Source organism: Ursus arctos, unplaced genomic scaffold (genome assembly GCF_023065955.2).
Source record: "Ursus arctos isolate Adak ecotype North America unplaced genomic scaffold, UrsArc2.0 scaffold_20, whole genome shotgun sequence".
Lineage (NCBI taxonomy): Eukaryota > Metazoa > Chordata > Mammalia > Carnivora > Ursidae > Ursus > Ursus arctos.
The window spans coordinates 5,356,663-5,382,537 of record NW_026622875.1 but is presented as its reverse complement, the minus strand read 5'-3'; the positions used below and the strand labels follow the sequence as shown (position 1 = coordinate 5,382,537).

At 34.2% G+C, this 25,875-nt stretch overlaps 1 protein-coding gene across 3 annotated transcripts in view; it reads right to left on the bottom strand.

The window, feature by feature from the left end:
- The window catches only part of KPNA4 (karyopherin subunit alpha 4), a 54,758-nt gene that overhangs the window by 14,958 nt on the left and 13,925 nt on the right, over positions 1–25,875 (bottom strand). For all 3 annotated transcript variants that reach the window (XM_026497401.4, XM_048216138.2, XM_026497402.4), the window contains 10 exons: positions 16,816–16,860; positions 15,835–15,924; positions 15,695–15,724; positions 15,559–15,611; positions 13,388–13,483; positions 12,564–12,649; positions 7,465–7,551; positions 6,382–6,551; positions 6,243–6,287; positions 3,097–3,228 (listed from right to left, as the gene is read on the bottom strand). In XM_026497401.4, the coding sequence (XP_026353186.1) occupies positions 3,097–3,228; positions 6,243–6,287; positions 6,382–6,551; positions 7,465–7,551; positions 12,564–12,649; positions 13,388–13,483; positions 15,559–15,611; positions 15,695–15,724; positions 15,835–15,924; positions 16,816–16,860 (834 nt within the window). The remainder of the gene's footprint in view (positions 1–3,096; positions 3,229–6,242; positions 6,288–6,381; positions 6,552–7,464; positions 7,552–12,563; positions 12,650–13,387; positions 13,484–15,558; positions 15,612–15,694; positions 15,725–15,834; positions 15,925–16,815; positions 16,861–25,875) is intronic.

Sequence of the window (25,875 nt, the reverse complement as noted above, 5' to 3'; positions counted from 1 at the left end):
AGTCTTTTTTTGTTTTTTAAAGATTTATTTATTTGAGAGAGAGAGAGAGAGAATGAGTGGGGAGACTAACACAGGGCTCCATCCCAGGACCCAAGGATCATGACCTGAGCCAAAGGCAAATGCTTAACCGACTGAGCCACCCAGGTGCCCCAACAGGAACTGCAGTTAACCTGTGGGTAAATCTGAGGAGCACTGCCATCCTAACAACACTGTCTTCTAATCTATGAACATGGGTGTCTTTCCATTTATTTAGGTCTTCTTTAATTTCTTTTAAAAATGTTTTGTAGTGACACAGCTTCTTTAACGAATAAATTTAAAAGGGGAAAGAAAAATAAAATTGAAGAGTAACAGAAACATAAAGACAAAGTTACCAAATGCAATGTGTCAACCTTGTCTGGAGACTGATTTAGTCAAACTGAAAAAATACGAAGCAATCAGTAAAATCTGGATACTGACTGCGTTTTAATATTAAAATTTAAAAAAATACTCTAATAGTACTGTGATTATGTAAAAACACAGCCTTCATTTTTAAGAGAAGCTGGATGAAATTATATGCTATCTGGGATGTCAAAATAATTTTGGGGGAGGGAGTGAGTAGGGATATAGAGGAAACCTACATGGAGGTTCATTACAACTATTCTCTTTACCTAAATTATGGAGTTAAAGTTGAAAAAATTTTAGAAACCTCTACTAGTTATCATGTAAAGTACAGAACATTGAGAGCTGTTAAAGAAAAATTCCAACCCTATTTCTGAATGAAATCCAGTATTAAAATGATGCATTCTGAAAAAAGAAACCAAAAACAAACAAGATACCCATACCAAGACATAATCACCACACTTGAGAAATGCAAACTTAATGGTAAATATCTAGTATATTTTATTAATTTTTAAAAAGTTTATTTATTTATTTATAAAGATTTTATTTATTTATTTGACAGAGAGACAGCCAGCGAGAGAGGGAACACAGCAGGGAGTGGGAGAGGAAGAAGCAGGCTCCCAGCGGAGGAGCCCGATGTGGGACTCGATCCCGGAACGCCGGGATCACGCCCTGAGCTGAAGGCAGACGCTTAATGACTGCGCTACCCAGGCGCCCAAAAGTTTATTTTTTTAAAGTAATCTCTACACCTAACATGAGGCTTAAACTTACTACCCTGAGACCAAGAGTCGCATGCTCCTCTGACTGAGCCAGCTAGGTGCCCCTATTAAAATATTTTAAACGTGCCAAAAATACCGCTCAATGGCAAACTATTCTATTCCTGTATTCAGCTAAGTGTTCCCTCTTTCCTTAAACTGCTTTAAATTTTAAGGTCTGTGTTCTCCATTCCAACTGTATATGACTATTATCTGAAGTGCTTTTTAAAGCCCAGGTTTCTAGGAAATATCCCAGATTTACTAAAACAGAATCTCTAGGGTTCAAGCAAGGGAAATACAATTTTTTTTCTTCAAGCTTCATAGGTGATTTTAATGTCCACCCAGGGTTGAGAAATAGTGAATTAGGTTAACGGTTTTCCTTATGCTATTGCTGAACAGACTGTAAGTCATCATATGATTAAAGCATACTATTTACCTCAGAAGGATAAGGAAAGCTTGCTGTATCTCCCTTTACCAATGCAGTCTGACAGTTACTGCTTATAATATTTGTGTGAACTTCTCACCCTCTCTTTTATGGCTCTTTCTATATGTAGGTTTGGGATAAATATTTATGTGGAAGGATTTAAAAATAATAAAAGGATAAAACAAAAGTTAAAAAAAGATTTTATTTATTTACTTATAAATTTGAGAGACAGACAGAAGAGGAGGGAGAGGGACAAGCAGACTCCCCATTGAGCAAGGAATGGCCTAGTGGCTTGATCCCAGGACCCAGGACCCAGAGATCATGACCTGAGATGAAGCCAGAAGCTTAACTGACTGAGCCACCCAGGTGCCCCATTTAAAAAAGATTTTAAATAACTAAAAGGAAACAATTTAGGAAGCCCCTAGGCAGAATATTTCAGTATAAAGCCTTTATCACAGTGGCAATGAAACTATGCATTAACTAAGCTTGCTCAGAGCAGTATAGTTAAAAAAAAAAAAAAAAAAGAGGGGAGAAAAGGAAAAGAGTAGGAAAAATGAAGAAAAATAAGAATAGAAAAAAATAAAGTATTAGTGCTTGTTTCAGATGCCACCCAAGTTACCATATGAATTTCCTAGGTCTACCTTAGAAATCAGTAATTTACAAAGGAGATGCCCTGGGGTGGGGTTTTTGGTGGGGTGTGGGGAAAGGGAGGGGGAAGGGGGAAAGGTTCTTGTTAACTTATAGTTATCATACCTCATTTTCTCCATTTTAAAATGGAGATATAATACCTCACTCTTTTCAAAGGTATGTTCTTATTTCAAAAAGATATATGCACCCCTATGTTTACTGTGGCATTACTTACAATAGCCAAGATATGAAAGCAACCCAAGTGTCCATCAATAGATGAATGGATAAAAACGTGGTGTGTGTGTGTAGGAATAATAACCATAAAGAAAATGAGACCTTGCCATGTACAACCACATGGATGGACCTAAAGAGTATTATGCTAAGTGAAGTAAGTCAGAGGAAGAAAAATACCATATGACTTCACTTATATATGGAATCTAAAAAACAAACTGTACAAACAAAAAGCAGAAACAGACCCATAAATACAGAGAACAAACTGATGGTTGCCAGAGGGGAGGGGTTGGGGGGCATGGGTAAAATCGGTGAAGGGGAGTGGGAGATAGAGGCTTCCAGTAATTGGATGAGTAAGTCACGGAATATACAGTATACCATAGGGAATATAGTCAGTGGTATTGTAATAGCATTACATTATGACAGATGGTAGTTACACTTGTGATGAGCACAGCATAACTTATAGAGAAGCTGGATCACTATGTTGTACACCTGAAACTAATGTAATATTGTGTGTCAACTATACTTCAATAAAGAAAAAAAGATTTTAAAAAAGATGTGCTATTAGGCTAGAAATATACTATGAACTAATGAAATTGTCCATTTCTGAATGCCATGCTTAAAGCAAATTAGTGGTGAACAAAACAAAACACCTTATATTACTGTCAACAACAAACTCACCTGAACTTTAACTTCCTGGTGGCTGAGCAGAGGAACCAAGTGAGGGACTATTCCAGAGTCTATCACCATCTGTATCTGTTCATTGCCAGCATCAGTAAGGTAAGAGAGGGCCCAGACCGTATCTACCAATATCTAATGGATAAAATGAAAATTCAAACAGCCTTTGAATATTTTCTCACTTTAATAATTCTTAACTATACAGACAAATCTCTGTTTCACTACCTTCTTTCTTCCTTTCTTATCTCACCGCAATTCACTGAAATCTTAATCTGCTCTATAATACTAAACATCATCATCTCCGAATGTCTGTATCAAGTATGTCCATCTTTTAGCCGTATTTAGGATGCTTCAGTTAATTATGATCCCAACCACAGGTTAGTATCCAGTTTTGGGGGTTTGTTTTTTTTTTTTTTTTTTTAGTATCCAGTCTTAATTCACTAAAATACACACTATACTGTATGTGAAATAGGAGAAAAAGACATTGTCTTTCTCAAATGCTCACACTGAGGTATAACAGGTCCAAAGACGTTGTAGTAAGTACATATAGTTGTAAAGACTATATGTATTCAACATACACAGTGATTCAAAACATCAGGGCTAGATGTATACATTCAAGTTGTTTTCCAGTATCACTGGTATCATGTAGGTATGTCTAAAGCCAATATTTCAGTATCTGGAGTACAGCAGTTTCATCTTTTCCAACCAGTTTGCTTTGCCTTATAAAACTAGAGGCAACTTCTCATAGCGGAAGTGTCCCACAGCTGCAGATCAAGACATTAAAAGCAACCATAGGTCAATCTGTGTGATCTACAATAAAAAATGTTCTGGTAAAAAAAAAAAGAAAATGCATAATTTACAGCATCTGCCAAAACTACTTATAAAAAAAACCTCTGTAATTAAATTATACTAAAAATTAAACTATCATTTTAAATGGCATAATTTTTAATGAAATTTACTGTGAAGTTCAGCAGGCCACTGTGTTTTATCTTTCTTTTGTATTAAGTCCTAATTAGAAGGTATATCCGAAAGGAAATAAGACAACTATTAAACTGTTGCATAAATAACATAGTTATTGACAAAGATACAGGAATAATAATTGTGCCTGGAACTTTACTTCTCAAGCCTTTCTGGAATATGAACTATGTGTCAAAAGACAAGTCAGAAAGGTTTGAAACCCTTTTAATTCTAAACCAATGTTATGTTTAAAACATCTGAGAATCTCCTGGAAGGAGAAAACACCACTTTGCCATTGTTCCTTTCAAAAACTCAAGAAAGTTCTTCAGCTATTTTTAATGTAAAAAGAAGACACCGAATGAAGGAATTCACACACATAAAGTGGTACCAAAATACGTGAAAGAACTAAATTTCAACTTACAAATGTAAATCTTTTTTCCAGAGTACCAACATATGCCAAAATTTGTTGATATGGGCAAAAAATTTCAAGTTACTTCTCCATGACTGTACATAAAATCCAGATGCGATTTTTTTAAAGGCTCAACACCAAACATCATAAATATGCTCACATCAAAATCACAATTTAAATAGACTTGACCTCATATATACTTCTTATATCGAAGTTAACATTCTAGGATAAATTTACTAATTATAACTACAATGTAATTTCAGTGTTTCACTTATGGTTTGTGGAAGCAATTTTATTTATTGATTTTTTACTTCCTTCACGGTCTGGTTTAAGAATTTGCTGCTAAGTGTTTACCCAAGAAGACTGTATTTTTAGTAAACATTATTATATAGTAAACTACTTCATAAACATGCTACTAAAGAAGAACAATGAGACTGGCTTGAAAAATTCAAGATATATTAAGAGCAAGAAAAATGGCATTACAATCTCAGCTGGACCGGGGTAAACAGGTGGAAAGAACACAATACACCTCTGAATAAGGTCAACTAAGATGTCTGGTTTTTTAGTAGAGGTATAAACTTTGAGATTAATCTTCCTTGGAACTCATTTAAAAGTAAAATATTAAAATTTGTAATTTAATAAAAATACCTGGCACTAAGGAGCCAAACCCCATAACAGCACATATATATTTTTTAAGATTCTAGACTATCAGGATCTAAAACAAAATATCTTTAGAGCAAGGATCATGTTCATCTAAAGAATTTTATACATTATGTCACTGCTTGAGTAGAATTCTAACTTTAACTTGTTCCATATGCTTTAGAGAGATCCTGGAAAAATGGTATTACCCTAGAAACTGAAAACGAATGAAGCAGCTTATCAAATACTGGTCATCCCGCCAAGCTGTTTTTAAGGAACCAAAGTTCCTGAATGTTGCTAGGCACTGTATTCCTGTGATTTCCTTTACCTGTCATATTCCTAGCTTTTCTAACACAATGACGGTGAAGCCGGGTTTATAAGCAGTTTCCCACCTCATTCATACTTCCTGAGGTGTTTTTTCCTTTGCCATCTGTGTTGGTGAGAATGAATAAGGTTTATTTATTATGCTTAGAATCTAGTCTGCACTAATTTTTTTCTTGTTTGGATATTTACAAGTTTTTTCTATAACACATGAAACCACTATCAAAGTCATTATAGATGGAAAAATACAGTAAAAATAAAGAGCAACTGAAGTTCTTGGATTGGTGTATGCATATGAATACAAATCCACACATAAAGGTACAAGTATTGCTCTTTTTTATCTTTCCAACGATGAAATACTATTAGGCCCATGTATTCTCTCAAACACTGCCTAGGCTGACAAAATGAGCTTACCAGAAAAAGCTCTTAACCAATCAGAGATATAATTTTAGTGAGAGAGATCACTAACTGGCAACTTTAAGAACTTCCAAAATGAGTTTTTGTCCCTTGCACGCGCGCGCGCTCTCTCCCTCTCTCTCTCTCTCTCACACACACACACACAGAGGCAACTTTAAGAAGTTCCAAAACAAGTTTTAACTCCCCCAACTCTCCACATACGTTATTGCCTAGACCAAAATACAGTCAGGCTTCATTGTAAACTATATTTTGTGATACAGGCAAACACAAAGTAAATATAGTAACAGCAAGCTATATTATTACAACTCTTGAAATGGAAAAATCTAATAGTGTACATGAACATTATGTCCAGTATAACATTTGGGCAGCCCTAGACATACATATTATACACATAAAAAATACTCACATTTACGTCTGTGTGATGAATTAAGACACAAAGAGCTGGAAGAATCTGAAGAGAGAAAATATATACATTTATAAACATATACACAATGGTATCTAGTTTAGTTAAAAACAAAAAAACAAAACACAAAACACCTGTTTACCTCCTGAATGGTTTCCATTGGGGGTGGCGGATCTTTGTGGCGACATAAGTTGACCATTACCCAAGTAACATTTCTTAAGAATGTTATAGGAATAGATGGACTTATGAAGGAAAGTAAAGGTTTCACAACTCCAAGACTTATGACATAATCTCTACACTGTGGCCCATCACCTGTAGGAAGGAGTGATTAACTCAATAAAATACATTGACAATAAGCAATTCAAAAAACATAAAGCACTGGGTTCAGTATGCTGATTTCTATATTTTAACTAAATACACTATTTACTTTTATACAGAAGTTTTAGACAACAATAACCAAGTTCTCATGTTAGGTCTCTGAGCCAAGAGAAGCAACATAAAGTAGTAAGATATTTTTTGCACATTACTGACATATAGTTCTTCAAATTTTTAAGTTTGGGTAAAGTCTGTCTTCTAGTTTAAAAACAAATCTTGAAGTATTAGAATTGTCTTTAATTATTCTTCTTATAATTATGTCAGAGAAAACCTGAAAGGTAGGGTAATCATGGTATTCAACATTTAATGACACTGTCTATAAGCTACAAACACCTCCTGGATGATGAGGTCATGATGATAATGGATAACATTAGTGTATTTTACTGTACTAAAATCCAGGATAGTAAAAATTTCAATTAAGACTCTTTTTAGAACTGTCATTATGGAGAAAAATTGTTGGTTTATGTTGTGCATCCTCCTTTTTTCTTATTAGTTTCTATGACAATGGAGAGTTAAGGAATAAAATGGATCCATCAACATAATAATGAGGGAGAGGAGATCTATTATCACATACATATTTCATAATTATTCAAATAATTAAGAGTTGACTGTATAATTAAAAAAAGAGTTGACTACATACAAAAAGCTACTATGGGTATCATAAGCAACAAAACGTTCATTCTGTTTACTATAGGTCTACACTTAAAACAGCTATAATTTCTATAAATTATTTAACAAAAACCAGTACAGAAAAAGATAATTTTTCTTTTTCAACTACTAGTAGTCATTTTTATTGCACAGTATATGATAACAACAATTGTTGGACTAGCATTACAAGTTTTATACAAACCTATGATATTTCCCAGTGCCCACACTGCTTGCTCACAGACATTCTGATGGGGTGAATGTAGAAGCCTCAGGAAAAGTGGCACAGCATCTTAAGGAGGAAAACACAAATTAACATTTAAGTTTAAAGACAGTCTCAGAGGTTAATTACATCTCAATAGTACTGGAAAAAAAAAAAAGGATTGAAGATACTATACTCTAAACCAAAAATCAATCCTTTTTTGCTGAAATCTAAGAAAGGAACCTATCAAAAATATATTTAAAAAATATATCAACTGTAGTATAAAATTTCTGATTAGCAAACCACTTACTCAGCATTAAAATAACAGTTTTAACATAAAAATATCAAATCAAGCTGGTAAATTTTCACTCACAATTAAACCTGAGTAAAATTCCAAATTAAAAATCAATTCCTAAAAATAAATACATTAATTAATTCATTCCTTAAAGATTCAAGCATTATTCTCAAATTTAGAGGAAAAAAGGGACTCCAACTGTTGAAGTAACTTTTTAATAAAGAAGTTTAAAATAACAAGAGGGTGCAGTTCAAGATGGTGGCTGACCTCACCTTCTACCATGGACATACCAAATCTATAGCTACATATACAATAATGCTTTCTACAGAACTAGCTGAACAGTTCCTCTACAACAAAGGATAAAATGGTCACATTGAGATGGACAGGAGAGGCAGAGACTACGGTCCTAACAAAGCCATGCCCTATAAGCAGGAGAGATTTAATAAATATGGAGCATATCTCTGAGGAGCGAAGGGTTAGAGCCCCAAATCAGGCACCCAAACCCTTGGGACCTACGCCAGAGAAAAACTCCCAAAACGTCTGGATTTGAAAACCAACAGGGCTAATGTCCAAGAGGCCCAAAGGGCTATAGGAAACCAGGACTACGCTCTCAGAGATTACTTGCCCAGATGCCCCAGGATCCAGCACAAAAGCAGTGGGCTGAAAAGTGACTACAGCATGTTAAGGAGGTTCACTGAGTAAGTTTAAAGCATCTGCCTAAGGGATGAAGGTCTGCTGGAACTTTCTCTCCAGGGATGGGGGGGCTGGCAGGTGCCACTTTTTATACACTCTACCTTGCTAGCGATACTTGCACCACCCCTGCATTCTCCAGAACAGAGCACTGGTACAGCTCCACCTCACCAAACCCAGTGGGATGCATCATCCTGGCCTGGGATGCCCTTGTGGCCCTGCCAAAGCTGGCAGGAGCACAAAGTCCACATAAGGGACACCCCTTGAATGCTTGGCACTGGTAGCTGGGGGTAGGGAGGGTGTTTTTCATTTCTGGGCTCCATAGGAGTGAAACAATCTGTGGCAGGCTACCACCCCCAAAGTATAGCACAGATAGCTGACTGAAACACATGCTGTCTTCCTATGATCATTCCTTCAAGGCGGGAAGAGGTAGCTGTTTCACGTAATACATAAAAACAAACACAGAAAGTCAAGTTAAATAAGTAAACTAAAGAACAGAACAAAATAAAACCCCAGAAAAAAAACTTTACTGAAATGGAGATAATTTACCTGATAAAGAGTTCAAAAAAATGGTCATAAAGATGCTCCCCAATCTTGGGAGATAATGGATGAAGACGGAAAAAATTTCAACAAACAGAAAATATAACAAAGTACCAAACAAAAGTCACAGAGCTGAAGAACATGGTAACTGAACTGAAAGATACAGTAGAGGCATTCAACAACAGATAAGATAAAGCAGAAGGATCAGTGACCTGGAAGACAGGGCAGTAGAATTCACCTAAACAGAGCAGCAAAACAAAAAAGAGATTTAAAAAGGGAAGATAGCTTAAGGGACCTACCGGACAACATCATGTGGAACAACATTCCCATAATGGGGTCCCAGAAGGAGAAGAGAGAAAGATAGATACAGAAAACTTATCTGAAGAAATAGTGGTTAAAAACTTTCTTAACTTGGGGAAGGAAAGAGATATCCAGATCTGGGAAACCAGCAAAGTTCCAAATAAAATGAACCCCAGAAGAGCCATACCAAGACACATTATAATTAAAATGTCAAAAGTTAAAGAGAGTATCTTAAAAGCAGCAACAGAGCAACAACTTGTTGCATGCAAGAAAAACCCCATAAGACTATCAGAGATTTTTCAGCATAAAGTTTGCAGGCCAGAAAGGAGTGGTATGATATATATTCAAAGTGCTGAAAGCACTAGCATACACATGACCAACAGACATACGAAAAGATGCTCAACATCATTCATCATCAGGGAAATGCAAATCAAAACCATAATGTGATATCACCTCACACTAGTCAGAATAGCTAGAATCAAAACGACAAGAAATAACAAGTGTTGGACAGGATGTGGAGAAAAGGGAACCCTCACGCACTGCTGGTGGGCATATAAATTGGTGCAGCCACTATGGAAAACAGTATGGAAGCTAATAAAAAAAACTAAAAACAGAAGAAAATAATACAGAAACTAAAAATATAGGATCCAGCAATTCCACTTCTGGGTATTTATCTGAAGAAAATGAAAACAAATTAAAGAATAGTGCCCAGTATTTTCACCATAAGCATCTTTGCCACAAATATCTTCACCCTACAACTAATTGGCCATACGGCAATTATGCCATATAAGATAAATTCACAAAAATAAGAGGGGCATCTATTAAAAAGGACATAACAAAACATGAAAAATGCATTAACAAAATTAACAAGACTTTATTGCAAAATACAAAACATTTGAATACATTTAAAATGTGTGTAGATTCATGCAATTCTATGCAAATAATTTATTTTGCAGACTGTACCTAAGCACTTGTCCTCAAAGTTTTTCTTTCATAACATTATACATTTTTTTTTTTTTTGCTTGCTGATTCATCTCTTCGTCTGGCATCACATGTTTTCATTTTTTTTTGCTAAAATTTCTTTCTTCCTTAAGAGAGGTATCGGTTTCTAAATACAAGGATGCATATTTGTAACCGCTTTGTTTTGCACTGTAAAAGTCTTCTACACTGTTGTTTGTTCTCAGCATATTACCACATGTCTATTGACAGATGTTCCAAAGTTCTATGAGAAATGTGGGTTCAAAACTCTGCCACTGTATAGACTATTACGAGGGCTAAGATTTATTTAATATAAAAATGGAAGTACTGTGTCAATGCAGAAATAAAAGCAAACTGTCAACTAGCTGATGAAAGCAACAAACCATCAAGTCAAACTGTCAACCAGTTATTCTTATACCTTTTACAGCAAAATTGCCTTATGGCCAATTAGTTATGTGGGGAAAATGCTTTCAGCAAAGATATTTATGGTGAAACCACTTAGAACCTTTGAAGATATATGCACCCCTATGTTCATTACCACATTATTCACAATAGCCAAAATATGGAAACAACCAGTGTCCAACGATGGATGGATGGATGGATAAGATGTGTGTATGTACACACACACGATGCAATACTACTCAACCATTACCAAAAAGATGAAATACTTCTAATTAGGACATCAATGGACCTTGAGGTACTAAGTGAAATAAGTCAGAAAAGAGAAAGACAAATAATGTATGATTTCACTTATATGTGGAAGCTAAAACACAAAACAAATGAACAAACAAAAACTCACAGATGCAGGGAACAGACTGATGGTTGTCAGAGGGGAGGGCTTTTGGGAGGTGGGTGAAATAGAAGGGGGTCAAGACGTACAAACATCCAATCATAAAATAAGTCAGTCATGGGAATGAAATGTATAGCATGGTGACTGTAGTCAATAATATTGTACTGCATATTATGTAATTTGATATGACAGGGGAAACTAGACTTATTGTGATCATGTCTTGGTGTATACACTTCGAGTCATTATGTCATATATCTAAGACTAATTTACACCTCAATTAAAAAAAATAACATCACATGGGTCTTTAGGCAGGCCAGTGACTCCTGTATCACACGAGACCTCCTGAATCAGAAAGTGGTTCTGTTGCTCTACAGCACCCTTGCTTTGTAACAAGGATGGGAAACACAGAGAAAGGACTGTGTCTAAACAGAATACTATCGCACTGAACAAATGATTCTTCTATTTTCTCTTTCTTCTGATATTACTTTGAAAAATGCTATTTAAGTACATATAGATAAATCATGCTTCACTCAAAAAATAATTCATTCATTTATTATATCTGGTAAAACAAGACAGATTGGCGGTGTTAAAACAAATTCTAAGCCTCCTTCTAATCTTGAAAAAGCACATAAAACAGAAAGGAAAAAAAGTGAGAGAGTAAAACACTATCTTGAGATTATAAAATTTACTGAATAGTCAATTATATAAAATAAAGCCAAAAAACCAAAAACAAAACCCATTTAAACCCAAAATTAAGCCAGTTTTATCATGATTTAAGGTAGTATTAATATTCTATGTAATATTACAACAGAAATGTCAACATAATAAAATGTTTACTTGGATAACACCTTTGTTCCTCTTTAAAATCAGGCAGAAATTAGTGCTTAAGATTTTAACAGGCTTACACAAGTATACTGCTTACACATGTATGAAGAGCATTTTAAAAGTACCTTCTTAAAATTATTAATTTCTTTGACAGAAGAATTAAATAGTATTCACGAAAACAATATACTCAGGTTATTACTTCCAATAATAATTTTCCACTTACATCTCTTGGAACATAAAAGAAAAACAATCCTATTATAGTAACAATGAAAAAATTTCAAGCCATTTTTCAACAGGACTACTTTATAAAAGATTTCTCTAAACCGAATGATGAAAATCTCATTAAGAGAGGCCAAGAGGTAGTATGGCAATGGGAAAAACACCTTTATTTCTATGATGTTCTATAAGTAAAGTGTAACTACAATAATGTAATCTGCTACCATGATTAGGAAATATTCTCAGATTTAGCATCAAATGAATTTTTGAAAATAGAAAATGTCAGTCACTGGGACAACATGATCAAAGTAACATACTTCAGTTGGCCTATTTCAACTACCCTGTGATTGGGTAGCTACTATTTTATAATATAAATAGCTTTATTCTTTTAAGACAATCACTATTTTTTTTTTTTTTTTACTGATTTGTTTAAGAAATCACAATTTTATCTGTTAATCACCAACTTACTGGACTGAACTACTGCTTGAGTCTGTTCAGAGGTTCCAGATGCAATGTTTGTCAGAGCCCATGCAGCTTCAAACTGTAAAGAAGGACTACAAAGAACAAATAATTTTAAACAGTAGGGATTTTCACACTGACCCAAATCTAATATCAACCAACCATCCTCCCCTCAAGCATTTTTAAAAGTATTAAATATTTTGTTTTAAAAGGTATCTATGCATCCAGCACTTTTTTAAAACCTCTAATGACTACTTATAATATCTCTTCAGTATAAAAAGCATACAATTTCCTCAGGCGTCCCACCTATTTTTAGTAAAAAAAAAAAAATTTTTTTTTTTTAAAGATTTTAGTTCTTCATTTGAGAGAGAGAGAGAGAGAGGGCACAAGAACACGAACGGGATGGGGGCGGGAGGGAGGGGCAGAAGGAGAGGGAGAAGCAGGCTCCCTACTATGCAGGCAGCTCAATCCCAGGACCCAGGGATCATGACCTGAGCTGAAGGCAGACGCTTATCCAACTGAGCCATCCAGGCGACCCAAAAACTCTTTACTAAGATACCTGCATATGACTACCCAAACAGTTTTCCCAAGTACTTATTAGCCAAACTAGTTTCTGCCAATTTTCAAAGCTTAAAAGTTCAATGCATCATTCTCAAGTTCCTCTTTGGCCTTTATGTTCACCTCTTGGTGTAAACACACTTTGCACTGTTTTTCACTAGCTTTTCAACTCCATCTTACAGCCCTTTTATTTTTCTTTAAAGATCAAACTACTAGAAAATCTTATCTTCTGCACAGGATACATTCTAAATTACTTTTTAAAATAATGTACTTACTTGTCATCTCTTTCAAGACAATGGACTAAAATAGGCAATATTCCAGATTTTATTAAGTCATCGATTGGTGGATTTCGATCACTGGACAAAAGCTTCCTGTAACAGATATACATACTCTGGTGAAATTTAATGATATATAATTAAATTCAAATTCATATTTGACATAGAGATTACACAAATCCTCACCCACTTGAATACCCTGCATAGCAATGTTTATGAAAGCTTAATCAGATCATTCCCCTATATAAACCAAGGAATGGCTGCATATTTACTACCCAATAAATGTAACCTCCTTGACCTAGCTTAAATCCTCCACAAGTTGGCTCCATCTTACCTAACTAACCAATCTTATTCTCTGTAATTCAACAATAGATCAGTTGTCTGTCTCACCATTTCAATCTCATTTCCAGGCTCTTCACATCCTATTCCCCACACTTGGAATGCCCTCTTTTCTTTCTATTCAAGCTCTACCTATTCAAAGTCCATTTCAATTTGTATGTTTTCACAACATCCTCTCTGAATTCCAAGAACATTTACACAGCATATGCTTATATTTGCTGTTGAGTACCACCCTATTTTTAATTTACCTTTGCCTTCTCAATTAGGTTCTAAAGTTCCTGCATAGCAAGAATTATACCACATGCTTTTTAACCATATTTTCCACAGTACATGGCAAAATTCTTAGTGCAAAGTAGGAAATAACCCAGTCTTTCTCAATCTAGGTTCCAGATTTAATAAAATAAATTTTTCTACTACTTCATTGAGGACATTCTTAAAGATTTAGAAATGGCCTTCTTTCTTTTGAGTGCACAATGCTGCATACAGTATCTATAAAATATAATACGAAACCACTTTGGTGCCACTAATTGATTTGCACTAAGGTACCATCAAGTTTTAATCACAGTTGCTTTTTCAACACCAATGTAAGTTGTTACCACATTAAAAAAAGGCAAACAAAGTCTTAGTATTATTGTGAAAATGGATTTGATCTTGTATACCCCTAAAATTGTCTCAGGATTTCCTTGGGATCCAGAGACCATAATTTGAGAATATCAGTCTTAGGGGCCTTAAGGCGTTAATTACCTTGTAGAACTCCTGTTGAGAAAAGCTCCTTTAAAATTCAAATAATCAACTCTGAAAATGGTGAGCATAATGTATCAATTTCTTAATCATTCTATCTATAAACATTAATTTGCCATTTTGAGATGTGACTACTTCTGTGATTTTCTTCCTACATAACCAAGCCCTAAGAAGTTCTTTTACCTACAGTGGGCAACACTGTTAATTCTGTAATTTTCCTATCTGTTCTAGGTCACTTGAAATGAACACACAAAAGTAGGAAAACTCTAATAAATTTTTTAAATAAAAGATTCATGTACTAGCTAAGATATTGACAGACCACTGAAATCTTCTCCCACTATGAAATTCTATAAATAGGATCAATTATGTAAGTGTCTCTGTTCTACTAATAATAATACAGAGCATTATTCTTATATTTTTAAATATAGAAAGCAAAGCCTGTATTGTACTATGAAACAACCATGTCTTCTCCAACCTATTCATTAATACAAAGGTCTCAAAAGTTTCTCTGGTTCTCCCCTTAAAATATAGGAGCATACACCTCTAAAACATAGATTTCACAGCAGAAATATGCAAAATAACTTAATATTCCTACCTGGAAGTACACTGGGAAACTTTATAGCCCTAAATCTTAATATCTACTTGCCTGTACACTGTTACGGTAAATTTATAACTCAATTTATTATTTGATTAAAATAGGGATTGTGAAAAGAATTAGCTACCTAGGAAGGAGATGAAAAATCTTTTTATAAAATTAAACCTGTTAATAAAAAGTGAAGTTTTAATAAATAATGTTTTTCTACTAGCTGATAGCAATAACCTGTCAAAACAACTCTTCCCTAGAATCTGTATGTACTATGTAAGCTGAAACTTAAGTTTATTTATTTGTGAGTTTAGAAAACTGCTACCAATTTTAATACTCTAGATCAGAGAAAAAAATTTTAAAGTAAATGTAGTTGGTTTATGGACTGTTCTTTATTGTTTGTCATCAAAGTTAAAAATGAGTGACAGTACAGTGAATACAGTGAAAACTCAAACAGAACTCCTGGGTAAGTTATAAAATTTAAGTATATCCTCAAAATTTAACTTACCTAGCAGCTTGAACTGCACTTAATTGAATTCCTTGGTTATCACTTGAAGCATTCTATAAAAAATTAAAACAATTTTTGATATAGATATATAATAATTAGAAATACAAAAGAAGACAGGGGGAAAAACTCAACTTACTTGAACAATAGCTTCTAGAGAGGTATTTTGCTGTGAAAAAAATTAAAGGGAAAACGAAGTTAAAAAGTCACCTTAAAATTCTATATTTATGTACAATTTTACCTGGTAGTTTTTAAGTTACTAGAATAACAATAACTTACCACTCTATAATCACCATCTATATCAGAATCTTCACAGATATCTTCATGTGGTACATTCCTTCTCTTTAAGAGATGCTCATCTCTTTTATTCTTAAAAGAAAAAAAAATCAAAAAAAGAACTTTAGTCAAAAGAAAGCTAAATAGTTTCATACAAAGGATAGGGAATCCTATGCCTACAAACTGAAATAGGAAGTGCCTTTCAAAAGTAAAATGCAAATACAGAAAATTAAACCAAATTGTGATTTAAACACTTAAGCAACACTAATTTGAGCCCCAAGCCCCGAAAATTACATTTTTAATGAACCGTGAACTATGTAAAAACAAACTAAAAAACCAAAAAATTTTGATTAAAAAAGACAGTGTACAGTTTAAGCCAGAACCAAACATATATTTATTTTAAAGTACTAAACCATTTTCTACATCATCTGGGAGCTTCTCTTTATCACCTAAAAACAAAGTCAAAGCAAAAGTTGGGCAGTTCAAAATCAGACAAAAGTCAACAATGCCTTACAAAAATCAAGGGCCACTTAAATTTCACTTAAAATGTGTGGGACAAATTTAAAGATGTATTTCCAACTATAACTTTTTTTTTTTTAAACACACGTGAAATATAACCTATTTTAATACTTGAAAAGTTGATGAAATCTGTAGGTAGAACAAGTTCTTTTCAGGGTAGAACTACACTTGTAAACTGCAGAACTATTTAGTATAACTGTATAGGTAAGACTTTCACTTTATATAGATTATTAAAGATTACAGAAAAAAAAACACTACATAACTCGTTTATCTCTATTTTTGGAGAGTGGCCAAGTTGTATCTTGCCAACTTCAACAGACTGCCTAAGTTTAGTCAAAATCCTTCAGTTTTCAAAAGGAAAAGATATGGTAGGCACTTGGGATTAATATACATTTAGTATCTTCTATATATGCTGTGATATTGTTAGAATTATGCTTGGAAGTACCCAGTATTACTCAGACTCACCTTCCTTAATTCAACTACAACTTCATTTCGTTGTCTTCTCATAGTCTACAAGAAATTAAAGAAAAATATTTTTAAAAAATCACCTCAATTTCCATCACGCAAGAAAACTACTATTAACTTTTTAATGTATATCCCATAATATTTTCTTCTAGTCATAAATAGTCATATTTTACTCATAATAAAGATTATTATAGACATGATTTTCTACATTAGATATAAAAATGTAAAGCTATAACATTTATAATACAAAGATACAAAGAATAAAAGAACCAACCCATAAGCTCACCTCCCTTATGAATCATGGTCACTTAGAGAGGTAATACATGTAACAAGGTTAGTAAATTCAACTGCTTAAAAGGAAGGGGAGTCGTCTTCCTATCCATCTAGTCTCTCTCTAAAGGTAAACACTTGTTAGATTTACTGTGATTCTGACACACTTACCTATTTATTCTGTCTTTACCTAATTTCTGTTTACTTAATTCATAGATTTTAGAGCCCTTCCATGGTGGTATAAAACGATCTTTTTCATTATTTCTAATGACCACAAAATTTTTCTATCACATACTGTAACCACTCTCTTATTTTTTAACATGTGTTTTTCTCATTTAAACTTACCTAACACATGGATACACACTTACTATAAAACATTCAAACCTTCAGAAACAATAGTTTTCCTCATTCTTTCTAGTGACTGCGTATGCCAGGGCATACTAAGTAGAAATAGCAAGTCACAAAGTAATATTCATATGTCTAAATAAAGATTTCAAACATATATCCAAAACCAAACTTTTAATTTTTAACAAACATACATAACTCTATCTCATCTCACATGATTCATATGGGAGGTGAGACCAGGAGTTCTTTTATTCTTTGTATCTTTTTATAAGCCTTATGTTACTGTTTAAAAAATTTATAATGGGGCACTTGGGTGGCTCAGTTAAGTGTCCGATCCTTGATCTCAGAGTCATGAGATGAAGCCCTGTGACAGGCTCTGCACTCAGTGGGGAGTCTGCTTGAGATTCCCCCTCCTCCTTGTGTGCTCTCTTAAATAAGTCAATCTTTAAAAAATTTATGACATATCCAGCATTATAGATCTATTGATAATTTCAAAGGGATTTTCAGCAACTGGTGATGGCAGTTCTATCCTTCCAGATGCACAGACCAAAAACTTTAGAGCCATCCTTGATTCTTCTTTTTCTCTCACGTTACACATTTGATTGTACCAAATCCTCCTAGTGGTTCAACCTTCAAAACTTAATTTGAAATCCAATTACATATCCCTACCTTCTCTGCCACTACTCTGGTCCAACTCACCATTAACTATCACCTAGGTTACTGCAAAAGCCTCTTAACTTGTACCCCTCTTTCTCCTCTTGCCCTTCTTCTCTGTAGTCCGTTGTTACCACAATAACCAAAGCCATCCTTACTGAGAATCTTAATTTTTGAGTGCCACAGTCTCCTTTGACAAGCTGGTGAGATCAATAAACACCTGCAATATGGCGTTTTTATTTATTTTTTTTTAAGATTTTATTTATTTATTGAGAGAGAGAGAGCATGAACAGAGGGAGCGGCAGAGAGAGAGAGAAACAATCTCCCCAGACTCCACACTGGGCGCAGAGCCCAACAAGGGGCTCGATCCCATGATATATCTGAATATCAAGAGTCGGCCACTTAACCAATTAAGCCACCCAGGAGCTCCCATACAGTTTTTAAATAGACATAAGACATACATAAGATTACAAAGAAAAACAATTATATTGATAGTTGTCAAAAAATATATAAATATGAAAAAACAAACTGTAATATATGTGCTTTATCATCACATTAAGTGGGATCTAACAATGAGCTATTAAGTACTACAATTTTAAAGTAATGTTGACCATAAATGATATTTCAGGATCTCCTGCAACAATAATACTTTACTGGTGATGGCAAAAGTCACAGGTAACTTTAATAACGACTGAAGTTTATTGGCTACATTATTAAAAGAAGGAAACGCTGTTAGAAGTTAGTGAAAATAAAGATGTAATTTTTTCTAAGTCTCTAGGTCCTCCTGAATTCTACTCATAGACTCTGAGGAAGGACTCAGTGAAGAACACCTTTCTAAAAAGTCAGATCATGTTACTCGCCTGTTCAAAACCACCAAAGCTCTCTATTTTTGGAGTAAAACCCCAGTCATTAAAATGGTTTAAGTCTACTCAAATCTTCCTACGTTATCCCTTCTCCAATCACCACCTTTCAGACCTCAGCTCTAATCATTCTCTTAATTCACTGTGCTGTATCTACACTAACTTTGCTATTCCTCTAACACACTGGAAATTCTCTCTCTTCAAGGCCTTCGCTAATACACTAGACACAACTCCTAAGGATGGACTCCAGAGCCAAATGCTTGGGGTTCAATTTTCAGCCATACTACTTACTAGCTCTCAATGCCTCAGTTTTGTCATCTATAAAATGAGAATAGTAAAAATACCTATTTTATAGGATACTATAAAGATTAAGTAAGTTAATATATGCTCCGGCACAAAACAGTATGTGTTAGCTATTACTATTATTGCTACTGCTAATTCCTCAGGCTGTAACACTCTTCCCTCACTATCTGCAGTGCTCATTCTCATCTTTCAAATGTCACCTCCATGGTAAGGTCTTTCCCTTCCTAACCATCCAGCAACTTTCCCACTGGGTACTCTGTATTTCTCTTCCCTGCCTTATTTTTCTCCATACCACTTATCACATTCTAATATGCTATATAAAACTTTACCAATTTTTACCCTTTCCCCACTAGAACATAAATTCTATATATAAGGAATAACATAAGGAATAAATATTCCTTCTTAAAATGTATTGGGTAATCTTCTATGTGCAGAAAACTTTACCTCCTTTTTTCACCAATTTATTCAATCTCTGTTTAAGTGAACTTTTGATGACCACTTGAGTTTTGGTACGGATATGTATTTTAAAAATACCAAAGAATGAAACTGGACCACTTTCTTACACCATACACAAAAATAAACAAAATGGGTTAAAGGCCTAAATGTGAGACCTGAAACCATAAAACTCCAGAAAGAAAACATAGGCAGTAATTTCTTTGACATCAGCCATAGAAACATTTTACTCGATGTGTCCCCTCAGGCATGGGAAGCAAAAGCAAAATTAAACTATTGGGACTACACCAGAATAAAAAGTTTTTGCACTGTAAAGGAAATTATCAACAGAACAAAAAGGCAACCTACTGAACAGGAGAAGACAAAATGACATATCCCATAAGGGGTTAATATCCAAAATATATTAAAAAAAATGTCATCTACAACTCAACACCAAAAAAGAACAAATAATCCAGTTAAAAAACGGGCAGGGAACCTGAATGGACATTTTCCCAAAGACATCTGGATGACCAACAGACACATGAAAAGCTGCTTGCAACACTAATCATCAGGAAAATGAAAATTAAAAACATAATGAGATATCACTTTACACCTGTGAGAATGGCTAAAATTGAAACCATAAGAAATAACAAGTGTTGGTGAGGATGTGGAAAAAGGGGACCCATATGTACTGCTGGTGGGAATGCAAGCTGGTGTGGCCACTACAGAAAACAGTATGGAGGTTCCTCAAAAACCTAAAAATGGCAATATCATACAACCCAGGAATTCCACTACTGGATGTTTACCGGAGCATTACTTTCCAACAGCCAAATTATGAAAACAGCCCAAGTGCCCATCAATAAATGAATAAAGAAGATGTGGTGTGTGTCTATACATATATATATAATGAAATATTATGAATGAAATCTTGGTATTTGCAATGACACAGATGAAGCTAGAGATCATAATGCTAAGGGAAGTCAGAGAAAGACAAATAGCATGATTTCACTTATGTGTGGAATTTAAGAAACAAAACAAATGAACAAAGAGACAAACAAAAAAATACAGAAAACAAACTGCTGGCGGCCAGAGGGAGTTGGGTGAGGGATGGGCAAAACAGGTGAAGGGGATTAAGAGTACACTTATGGTGACCCATCAAAAGTGTATAGAATTGTTGAATCATTATATTGTACACTTGAAGCTAATAACATTGTATGTTGATTATATTTGAATAAAAAAAATAAACAAAACCCCAAACCCCTGCAAACTGTTTTCCAAATTGGTTGTATAGTTGTCCATCCCAATAATAGTACATGAGAGTTCTAGTCTCTCACGTTCTTACCATTTGAAATGGTCAATCTTTTTCATGTAGCCATTTTAACAGATATGTAGTGGTTTTTCATTTCCCTAAGGATTAATGATATTGAACAACTTTCCATGTGTTTTTTCTTTTCATTATTTATTTATTTAAAGTAGGCTCCATGCCCAGCATGGAGCCCAACACAGGGCTTGAACCCACACCCTGAGATCAAAACTTGAGCCAAGATGAAGAGTTGGACACTCAACCTACTGAGCCACCCTGTATTTATTTTCTATCTTACATTTTCTTTCATAAAGTCTTTTTGAATCTTTCGCCCTTAAAAAAACCCCCAAAACACAAGATTCAATAAAAAAAAAAAAAAGATAGGCTGCAAAATGAATAAAAACTCTTAGCCAGGTATTAAAATAAAAGTTCCAACATTCACTATCCTTTAAGTATTATAGCCTTAAAAGGTTAAAAAAACAAACAACACGTTTCTTTCTTTCTTTTTTTTTTTTTTATAAATAAGGAAACTGAGGCCTAGAGAAGTTAAATTATCTGGCCAAGACCACACAGCTAGAAGTGGGATAGCTAGGATCAAAATTCAGATGGTCTCCTACAAAGCCAATTAACCATTAAGCCATACTGTCTCCAAGTCTTAAAGTTCAAGCTAAGTTTAGAGCCTATGGTTCATACTACAGAAAAAGTACAATTATCAAGACAATGGGCTTTGCACTGTATCACAATACAAAAACACTAAACAACTTTAGTAAACAACAACAAAAAATTAGGTCCTATGTTTCACACACTGAAAATACAACTTGTAAAATGTACTACTTAAAAAGATTGTTCAATAAAAGGCAGACTTCTGAGGGACAGATATCTGTAGTTAAAAAAAGTTTTTATTAGTAACTATGCCACCTGAAGAAGCGGAATTAAGTTATAATTTTAACTTATTTTCAATAAAACATTACATAAATTAATATTAAATATTTAATATACACATTTACATAAATATTTTATTTACATCCAAAGAATTTTTCCCACTACAGTGTATCTTATTAAATTTGGAGTTTCTGATAATTTGGAACAATTAATAAAGGATTTATCAAACCAATTTAACACTGTAGAAGTGACATAAGCCTCGGGCTATTCCTACCCACAGAAATTTATTTACAAAGTAAGAGATTTGACAATCTCTTTATTACAGAACAAGAAAGCAAGCAAAGAATTTTCTTCTCTTGAGAAAAAGCTATTACCTTCAAGGTAAAGAGAAGACCGAATGAACTAGCAGAAAGACATCCTATGCACCAGCCTGGCAGCATTTACCCATGTCTTTTATTGCAAAAAAGCATGTCTTAAAAGTGGTATTAGATATTTAGACATACACCAAGTCACAACTCCAACTCAAATAAAGGACATTTATCTCTCTGGGGTCCCATGAAAGGGGTATATAAGGCTTACTTTTCTAAGTCTTTTCTCATCTTAAAGAACAGAGTTTTTATATACTACATGCAAATATAATAGTTGTGCATTCACATGACTTACACTGATGCAGTGAGCTGTCAATTAGAATTCCAAAAGACTGCCAAACTGGCCAAAGACTTATTTATAGGCCAAAGAGCTATCTAAAGGACAAAGGCTGTAAATGGGGGGATGGGGAGAGAGGCAGAGAAAGAGACTGAGTAAGGGGTAGAGTTTAGGCAGATCATCTAGTATTTTTGTATTTCTTTGCTTGTAATAAATACAGTTACAAAATCCTAAATTCAGGCAAAAGGGGACAAGAAATTATTTAAAAAATTCAAACAAGTGAATCTTATAGAACACAATACAGTTTTTTAGTTTAACAAATAATTACTGTATCTATCACTATCTTAAATTCTAGGGATTAAACACTTTACTGAGGACAGGTTTCAGTCCTTCCTTTTCCAATTTATGGCTACTTATTTTCTACTAACTAGTGGCTACTTAATTTCTAAGTCACTTTTTACCAATGTATAGTTTTTCTTTAAAACTCTAAAAACTACTAATTTAAGTTATGATGCTGTAATAACATACTGTATGAATTTTGAATAATTTCAAGTTTTTTGAGTAAAATATCAGGGTTTAGCATACTCAATCTCACTAGAAAAAATTTCAAAAGTTAATCATATAAAAGATAAGGAGTAAAATACTTTGATTTTATTTCATCCAGCCTATCTCATTCCCTAGGAATGTTAATATTTAGGTAGTAGCACAAAAAAAAAACAAAGAAAATAAAAATTTAAAAGACTAATCAGGCATGAGATATTTTATGGGGTGATAGGATATATTCTAAAACTGGATTGTGGCAATGGTTGTATAACTCTGAAAATTTACTAAAAATCATTGAATTGAATGCTTTAAACAGGTTTTATGCAAGATAAATTATATCTCAATAAAACATTTTTTTAAAAAGTTATATATATACACAAACATGCATAACCTTCCCCTCCTCACAATATGGATTACTACTGTATTATTACTTAGAGCCTGCTGGGAAGCATTTACTCAATCAATCAAATATTTATTAATCATCTATTTGTCAAGCATTAGAAATACAAAGGTGGACCAGACACAGCATATCTGTGGCTTTAAGGAGGTAGTATTTATGACAGAGAAATATAATAAAGTAGTAATATAGCCTAACATTTAGCAAACATTTGGTGCCAAACACCATTTATAACACATTACTTGATTTTACTCATCTAACAAATGTAGTGTGTTATAACATGCATATATTGTTCTTGACAGCAGAAAGACTACATCAAATAAAAATGAAATATAAGCTGAATCTTTAAGAAAAAATGAAAACTCATCTAAAACATCCCAGCAGAAAATGTAGCATATACAAAAAGACGGGATTATAAAAGATGGTGCATGCAGGATCTGTTGAAGAATGTCAGAAGCCAAGAACAGAAAGGTAGGCAAGGAGCCATATCAATCAATCAGATCATAATCAATCATATAAAGCTAATCTACAGAACCATTCAGAGAAAAGCTGAGTTACTGGTGTTTTCAACCCAAATGATCATCACATCTTAAATGTATCTGGGCAGGTACAATAGTTGTTCAACCCAATAAACATGGTAAACCAAATGCTAAAAGTGTGTAACTACAAAAGTCTGTTTTAGGGCACCTGGGTGGCTCAAGTCATGACCTCAGGGTTGCGGAATTGAGCCCTGAGTCCAGGCTCTGTGCCCAAAGGGAGTCTGCTTGAGATTCTCTCCCCCTCTCCCTCTGTCCCCCCCACAACTCACACACTTGCTCACTCTCCCTCTAGTAATCTTAAAAAAAAAAAAAAAAAAAAAAGCCTGTTTTCCCATTCCTTTCCTACTTTTCCCTCCTTTCATTTCCACTTGCTGATCTCTCCAGCAGCAGCCACCATGGAGCTTATTCATGAATTTGCCAAATATCATGTATGCTGGCAAACTACATGTGATTAGTAAATAAATTCCAACTTTATTACATTTATGACATTTCCCATTTATGACAATAAAAGGGAAATTTTAAATGCTTACTCAAACTGTGATTTCTCAAGATAGTATTTATTAATAGTAGTAGTAAAATTCTAATTAGCACTACTAGTGATGGGCAAGTCTTCATAAGCAGAATCAAATCCTTCCCTCTAACAAGTAAAAAGATTACTCAAGATCGAGTATAAGAGAAGTCTGAAAGTAAATTAAACAGGAGGAGGCCAGATTTAACCTTGGCAAATTACTGAACAGCTTAAAATAATTCTACTAAAAATAATAATACTTTAAAATGATCCACATCTAAACTGTAAGGACTGAAACAATTAGTACATAAATATAAAGATCACAAAAATGTAAGAAACTGTTAACAACTGTTAACTCCAGGGGAACCTGGGTGGCTCAGTCGGTTAAGCATCTGCCTTTGGCTCAGGTCATGATCTCAGGGTCCTTGGAGCAAGCCCCGCATCAGGCTCCCTGCTCAGTGGGAGTCTGCTTCTCCCTCTCCCTCTGCCCCTCCACCTGCTTGTGCTCTCTCTCTCAATAAATAAATAAAATCTTCAGGGGGGAAAAAAAAAACAACAGCTGTTAACTCCAAGGAATGGGATTACAGTGGAGTTTCACGGCCAGATATTTGAACATCAGAGAAATGTATTAAATTCGGAAGTTATACATCTCTTTGGAAAAGTTAGAAAATAAAGGTAAGAAGAACAAAGTTCAATTTCTAGTTTTTTGTAACTGTCTTACAATTTTTATTTTATAAATTTTTATAATTTTATAATTGTTTTATAATTGTTACACACACACACACACACACACACACACACACACACAATCTTTAGTCACATATCCAAGAAATCACTGCCCAATCTAATGTCCAGAAGTTTTTGTCCTATGCTTTCTCCTAAGAGTTTTGTTTTAGGTCTTACATTTAGGTCCTTGATCCAATCATTTTGAGTTAATTTTTAGTCTATGGTATTAAGTAAGGGTCCAATTTCATTCTTTTGCTTGTGGATATCAAATTTTCCCAGCCCCATTTTTTGAAAAGACTGTCCTTTACCACTGAATGATCTTGGCACTCTTGTCAAAAATCTTTGACCATATATGCAAGAGCTTATTTCTAGACTACCTATTCGATTCTGTAGGTCTATGCTTGACTTTATGTCAATACCACACTGTTTTGATTACTGTAACTTTCAGGTTTTAAATTAGGAAGTGTGAGACCTCCAACTTTCTCTTCTTTTTCAGGATTGTTTTGGCTATTCAAGCTCCCCTGAGATTCCATATGGACTTTTCCATCAGATCTGTAGATCACTTTAGGTAGGACTAACATTTAACAATATGTCTTTCAACCGATGAACATGGGATGCCTTTCCATTTATCTTTGCTCTCTTTAACTTCTTTT